Source organism: Lytechinus variegatus, chromosome 15 (assembly GCF_018143015.1).
Source record: "Lytechinus variegatus isolate NC3 chromosome 15, Lvar_3.0, whole genome shotgun sequence".
In the NCBI taxonomy this organism is placed as follows: Eukaryota; Metazoa; Echinodermata; class Echinoidea; order Temnopleuroida; family Toxopneustidae; genus Lytechinus; species Lytechinus variegatus.
The window spans coordinates 20,022,194-20,029,455 of record NC_054754.1 but is presented as its reverse complement, the minus strand read 5'-3'; the positions used below and the strand labels follow the sequence as shown (position 1 = coordinate 20,029,455).

Below are 7,262 nucleotides of genomic sequence, written 5' to 3'. Positions count from 1 at the left end.
GTAAACCATTCTTGTTACTTTTATCTTTTTGTTTTCCAAGGAAATAAAATGCCATAATGCAAAAGTCAAGAAACATACTGACAAAAATAGTAAGCTTCTCGTCTATTCATGCATATGTCTTTAAACGACTGAAAAATAAAAATGAGTCGAATTGGATATTGAATTGCACGGGGTAAAATGGAATGACATCCCCAATAAGCACCATGTAATATACAACGTTTTCTTTACTTTCCTCCAAATCAACGATACCACTTTCGTTTTTGCTATGTAATTTCAATTTCAATCATCGAATTTATCTCAAAATATATTTGTCACAAATACAATTATTTCAGTTTTTATATCTCAAAATTGATTTTCCCAGAATCATCGGAAATGTATATTATGAATGGAATATCTTTGGTATTCTTTCAGATTGTTCTTTACGTAGCAAATCGGCACAAATAAGTCTTTCCATTATTGTAAAAAAAAATATATTATGAATGAAAACCTCATATCTCACTGATCATGAAAATATTCTTTCCATTCTTTCTGATTCGTTACGTAGCAAACCGGCCGGCTCGGCCAGCGGAAGTGGAATGTCCACAGCTGAATTTGTACCTTCGGAGTCTCGATACGCTCGAGTAGTGCAGAGGGTTCGCGATACCAGGCCATCCTGGGGGCGCTACTCAAGACTTTCTAACTCTTCCACTGACATTTCCTCAAGGAAATCTCTCCACGACTTCGGGAAATTCTAGGTGGAGGATACCAAGAAGAAGCAAGGTATTTAAGGCTCCGAGATTCTCCAAAAGAATGATTTCAGTAGAAAGATGCCTCCCATGATGATAGTTAACTTACATGGCGATAGTATAATCATACTTTTAATTAAAATATTAATCGCCATTTCTAAAGAATTTTTGTCATTAGAATCTGAAAAATTTAGGGAAAAAAATGATTATGTACAGATTTTATATACTATGCGTAATGTCATTAGGAATCGCCTTTTTGTATAGACAAGCGAAGGCATAACCTGATGTAATGTATTCAAATGCGTTCAAAATAGAATTTTGAAAATGTTGTGACATGTTTTCATCTGAATTATTCATTAAAATTATTAATTGCTAAGTTATGCTGAACATTTTTTATGAATACTTATATACGAAGATAATATGATATGTAGACCTCTTTATGTGTGATTTTTTTTATAAAGCTTTCTTTCGTAAAATTTCATAAATTGTCTTGATTTCGATATGAGTGAAAAGTAGAGTTGTGTCAACAGTACTTAAACGTAAAATATATGTATTTCCCGGAAATAATATGAACAGTGAGCCTTTAAAATTTGGCTACTATAGCAAGAAAGTTATGAGCTTGAAATTTGTGTGAATTAAAACCAGAGACATGACTGTGTGTATATAAATGCCATTACTTGATATACTCATTAATATCTATCACATCTTAACTTAGCAGCAAGGTATTATATATATCTTTATTTCATTCATATTTTAATCATGTAAATTCTGGCACTTTAGAAGCAATAAAGAATTGATTGCAATGAGAATAATTTGATAAAGTCTCGTCTTGAATAAAATGAATTTCTTTATACTTTGTAAATTAATGTGTAAATAGCAGTGGGAAGTTACTAGCATGCAGATGTTTCATGGTTAAGTTCTTATGTATGCCTGTCATATCCTTAATATATATAGCAATATATGTTGAATTTGATTCGAAATATTGATACAAATTATACCTAATGTTATTCAATTATTTTAAGACATGCGAATGTAAAGATGTTTTATTTTGCACCAAACCAACAAAAAGTACAATAGAGTGAATTGTAAATGATTGAATTTTGAAACGAGAGATTTATCTAGAATTTTCCTAGTAATATTTCATGCCATTTTAAAGTCTTTCAAATTTGTATGTAATCGCGCTTTGCTTAGTAACATAGATCATGATCATGTAATGTCATTCTTGTTTTAAAAGATATGAATGCAACAATTACAATTTATTTTGTATACAAACTTTTAAATGATTACTTCAATGTTTGAATTTTGGAGTGTGCTTATGTTATACTATTGTTTAATATGTAACAAGAAGAGTGAAAATATGGAATTGAAACTGGATAATATGTCTGACATTGTCCAGTATAATGTATATGTATCTAATATTTATTCGAACTATACTTTGTGTACTTTTCCATATCATCTTTTGCTATGCTTTGATCTATAGACGTTGGTACAATTCCTTGAATAAGTGACTTGATAATGATAAACGTACTTAAATTAAGCATGGAATTGAAGTTCCAAAATAGATTTTAGTTATGCATATTCATAAAAGTTGTATTCGACAAATTTTCTTCTTTACAAGATGAATGAAAATACGAAAAAATATATCAGCATGACAATGAAACTGGCCAAAATGTTAACATGTTTTATACGGTTATCGTATTGCATAACGTATATTTATATGTGATATTTATATGTGATATATATATATACATATATATATATATAAGTATTTTATGGGGGGCAGTACACGTTGAAACAAATCCGCAAATGACTGACTTGTGTCATGTAATCACTGGAATTCAGGCCTGAAAATGATATCCATCATTGGATATGAAATAATCCATGAATATATCATAACCAAATAATACGCCTTGTTTTATTTTCCATTATATTCAAGTCGACATTTGTAGATATCACATGCATATTCGGGATAATCATTGAGTATATTAATGCTGATGAATGATTGCATGAAACTTTCCGTTTATTTGTTATACTTTGAAGAAATTTTTTATTGCATATTATGTAAATGTCATCTTAGCAAATACGATACATTAAAGCATATCTTAAGAATGTTCATATATTATATTTCACAAAATTAATGTTGGCCTATGACTCATTTTCCTCACAAAAAATGCAGATGAGCCGTGACTTTGTTTATATATGTTTGTAAAAAAATATCAGTTTTAATATTCTTTTATTTATGCAAAACCCAATGTTCCTATAAAAAAAAACTTTCATTGAGAGATATTACTATGACGGATATGGGATTTTTATTTTGTAAAGAAAATACGTCATGAACCATATGTGAATATTTATGAATAAAGTCTATTGCATAGTGCTTACAAATAATCTTAAAAAGCACATGATTGCCAGAATAATACTGAGAAAGAAAAATATCAATGGATTTTACAGGTTTCTTAAGATGCAAATCGCTTATATTACGTTTTATTGAAGTTTGAATTATGTTAGTTTGCAGATTACATAGCAATACTAACTTTTAGTACATTTACAATGTTTACATGCCGCTTAATAAATGCTATGCACTAATAATTAGCAGACGTCTGAACTTGTGGATATGTTCTGGGCTCCGTACCATGGTAACACAACATTTTACAATTGGCCTGTGAAATGAAATGGCCAATCGAGATCGTCGTTACATGCACATTTTCCTCGGTAGACTGACTAGGAACCAATCAGAATTGTTCTTTCAAATAAACGATGAACGCTAATCTTTGTGTTACGGAGCCCAGGTGTGCTTCGTTTGTTCCTTTGTAAACATCCTACATACATCATGTCCCTCTTTTACCAAGACCATTATGTAGAAAGAAAAAAAAAAAAACGTTTTTTTTCTTTCTTTTTGATGCTTTTATAAATATGATTGACGATTCTTATGAATAACGAGCTTAATGGAAATTAAGTTTGCCTCGGAACATAGGCTTCGCCCATACTTTGCACCTTAAGAGAGATACAGACAAAATGTGAGAGAAAAAAGGGGAACGATGGAGAGAGAGAGATGGAAAGAAGGATAAAAAATATGAGGTGAGAGAAAAAGTGGACGATAGAGGGATGGGGGATGACAGAGAGGGGGTGAGATAAATAATTGATTGATAGATTGAAAGTATCAGAAAGCGCGAGAGAGTTAAAGAAATGATGGAATAGAGAAAGGGGGAGTGTGATAGAAGGAGAGGACGAATAAGATGATTGATTGATTTCAATTCAATTCTTTTATTTCATTTCCATTCAAACATAATACAAAGTAATATAAAGCAATACAAATCAAGTACAATTTTACAGAAGGGCATTCTTACTTCGTAAAAAAACAACAACAACAGTATAATATAGAGCATAAATGGAAATGAGGGGATCCACTAAAAAGCACAGCTTGTAAAATTGTGGATCCCCCTTGGAAATGAAGAAATTATAGTCGACTTATAGTCGACTTACTGATTGAAAATAAGAAAGCGGGAGAGAGTTAAAGAAACGATGGGATAGAGAAAGGGGGGGGGGATTTATTCACAAATAATTCCATGGTTTAACTAAATTTTGGCTTTCTGCTTGGTTCCCCCCCCCCAAAATTTGGGGGATAACAAATGCAAACAGGATTTATTCACAAAAAATTCCATGCTTTAACTAATTTGGGAGATTTCTGCTTTGTGGACCCCCCCCCCAAAAAAAAATGAAATGAAAAAGCCTAGTCACATGACATTCCATACTGATCATTTGCTAACAAATATTGCTTAAATCACTGAAATTGAACGACTGAAATCAAACATCACACAATTTTGCGATGAGACCCCAAGTGTACTAATCAAATTTAGTGAGTGATTGATCTGTTCTTTTAATAACTCTATCGAATTTATGTCATTAAAAGAGCAAACAAACCAGTCTCAGAATTTCCTGTCAATATTAGCCTAATTTGTAAACAATTCGAAGTATCGTCCGGCAGACTTTTCAGAGTTGGATATTTTGTGAAAATTGTATTGGATTTTTTTTATTTCTCCAAGTATTGATTGAAACCCATTTTTTTTATTAGGCCTATTCAATTTGTACAAGATCATATCGTTACACGGTTAAACAAGTATACCATAATGATGTTATATAAGACATTATAATGATATAGATAACATGAATGTAAAAATAAACCTCAAAGATAAAATCAAGGACATCTGAAAAAGAACATAAATTAAAAAAAATATTCACCTCTTCAGTTGAAGTAACAAGTAAGTTTACAGTTCCTTGCCTTTCCTTTTCGGGGCCAGAATATTTTGTTGTCGGGGCGGGGGGTTAAGATAATCGATATCTGTTTCTGTTTGTGGTAACTCCCGTAGGAACTCGGCAGGACAGCATTTTGCTGGTAAACGCCAAGCTGGTATATAAACAATTACCTTGGAAACATTTTACGTCTAGGTTAATCAGTCATAGTGGCTGACGTTATAGACGACAGATATCACTCTCGGGCCTTTTTATCAAAGTGGAGACAATGGCAGAGTTGGGATTCGAACTCACAACCTTGCGACTATGAGTCCAATGCTCTAACCACTGGACCACACGACCCGTGTGGTCCAGTGTTTCAACTTATTTCTTTTTTTCTACTGGTAAAAAAAAATCCTTTTGTACTTTATATTAATTTGTTTCTATTTTCAGTTTATTTCTCTTCCCGTTCTTCTCATTGTCATCGCCCCCCCCCCCCCCTGTAGAGCTTCTCCGGCTTTACAGATATTTCAGGGCAAAATCTTCCAGCATTATAACCACACCTACGTTTTACTTTAAACATAATTTAGTCTCGCATATTTTTGTCTGCTGGATACCTTGTCATTTCAATATAACCTTTCTTACGCAAATTTGTCCAGCTCATCGATCACCGTGATCACTGTGCTCAACGCCATTTTAATGAGCATACTCATCATGCCATATGGAAGGGAAGACGGTTCAAACCATCACTTCTAACGAACCCTCAATTTAGATCTTAGGCATTTGAATTATATTCGCTAATCTGAAACAATTATTAAAATATATACAAATATAGATAGATAGACAGATATATAGTCGGATAGATAGATGGATGGATAGATAGATAGGTAGATATATATATATATATATAGATAGATAGATAGATAGATGGATAGACAGACAGACAGATAAATAGATAGATAGATAGATGGGTGGGTGGATGGATGGATGGATAGATAGATAGATAGATAAATAATGATGTATCTTGCACCTTTTCTGTGGCATTTCAGATCGATCGCAAATTTCGTGATGGGATCAATCACAAAGGTGACTTTCTTTGAACAAATAGAGTATTTGATAAAATAATGTACCTCTGTCGGATTTAGATGATGATCGCTTAGCCTGAATGTATGACTTCACTGGAGATAAATCCCACAACTTCCATCCTTGAGACGCATGCTAGAACACTGAGCTAACATTCAGCGTTTGCAAGAATATATGACAAATTTGATCGTTTGCCTGCTTACGTCCCAGTTTCATCAGTGGAACCGACTCCATGTCGACCACTGCATGGTAATGTCTTCGAACATGGGCCCGTTCCAGAAAGAGTTGTAATCAATCGCAACTCTAAAAATCATGCGTAACTTGATTTTCAACCAATCAACAGCGCGCATTTGGGACTTGCGATTGAATTTTTGAACTGCTTTTAAACGCAACTCATTCTGCAACGGCCCCATATCGGGAAAAAATGGTATAGTTACTATCCTTCTGGGTCCCGTCTCACAAAGAGTTACGATTGATCCAATCAACCACAACTATGGAAAGTCAGCAACGCCAACATATAAAAATGCATGTTTATTCAAAAGATAGGTATAATTGGATATTCATACATTCATCGCTTTCTTTAAAATTATGTGGACTTATCTTTGCTTACAAAAGTCATTGTGCAAAGTTCCTTTACAAAAAAATATCATTATGGATTTCCATATAGTTGATTTTGATTGGAGCAATGTATTTGTAAGACGGGGCCCTGGAATCGTTTACTTCGGTCTGATCTCGATGTTAGGGTGCAGTCACACCTGCTAAACCGATCCAGACCTATCAGACAGGGGCGGAAATCTCTCCCAAAAGTTAGGGGGACGAGGGGCTGGAAAATTTGACACGCAAAAAAAAAGTTATCACACCAAATTAATAAGGTCATTTCAACGAAAATAGATTTGACAAGCAAAAAAAAAAAGGTTGTCATCCCAAAATACACGTTTTATTTCGATTTTGAATGGTGTATATATTTCTTACCATCATAAAAGACCCCAAAAGTAGGGGTGACATTTGATATTGTGTCCCCCTACTATTTTGAGTCCCCCTGTCCCTCTGGGATTTCCGCCCATGCTATCAGAGCTATTATAAGCTGTTACCAATGACATATCGACATGATCGACGGTCGATTCGGAATCGGTTTGAATGTTATGACTGAGGCATTATAGAAACGCGCGGGACTTGACAAGAGAAGGCAAATGCTTCGCTTCCTTGGATACCTGATTTCTTTCC

The 7,262-nt window shown here is 33.6% G+C and overlaps 1 protein-coding gene across 1 annotated transcript in view; it reads left to right on the top strand.

Moving 5' to 3' along the window:
* Window positions 1-3,314, top strand: part of LOC121429195 — a 71,224-nt gene extending 67,910 nt beyond the window's left edge. The window contains exon 5 of the mRNA XM_041626142.1: window positions 545-3,314. Within this exon, the coding sequence (XP_041482076.1) occupies window positions 545-734 (190 nt within the window). The 3' untranslated portion in view covers window positions 735-3,314. The remainder of the gene's footprint in view (window positions 1-544) is intronic.
* The last annotated feature ends 3,948 nt before the right edge of the window (window positions 3,315-7,262 follow it).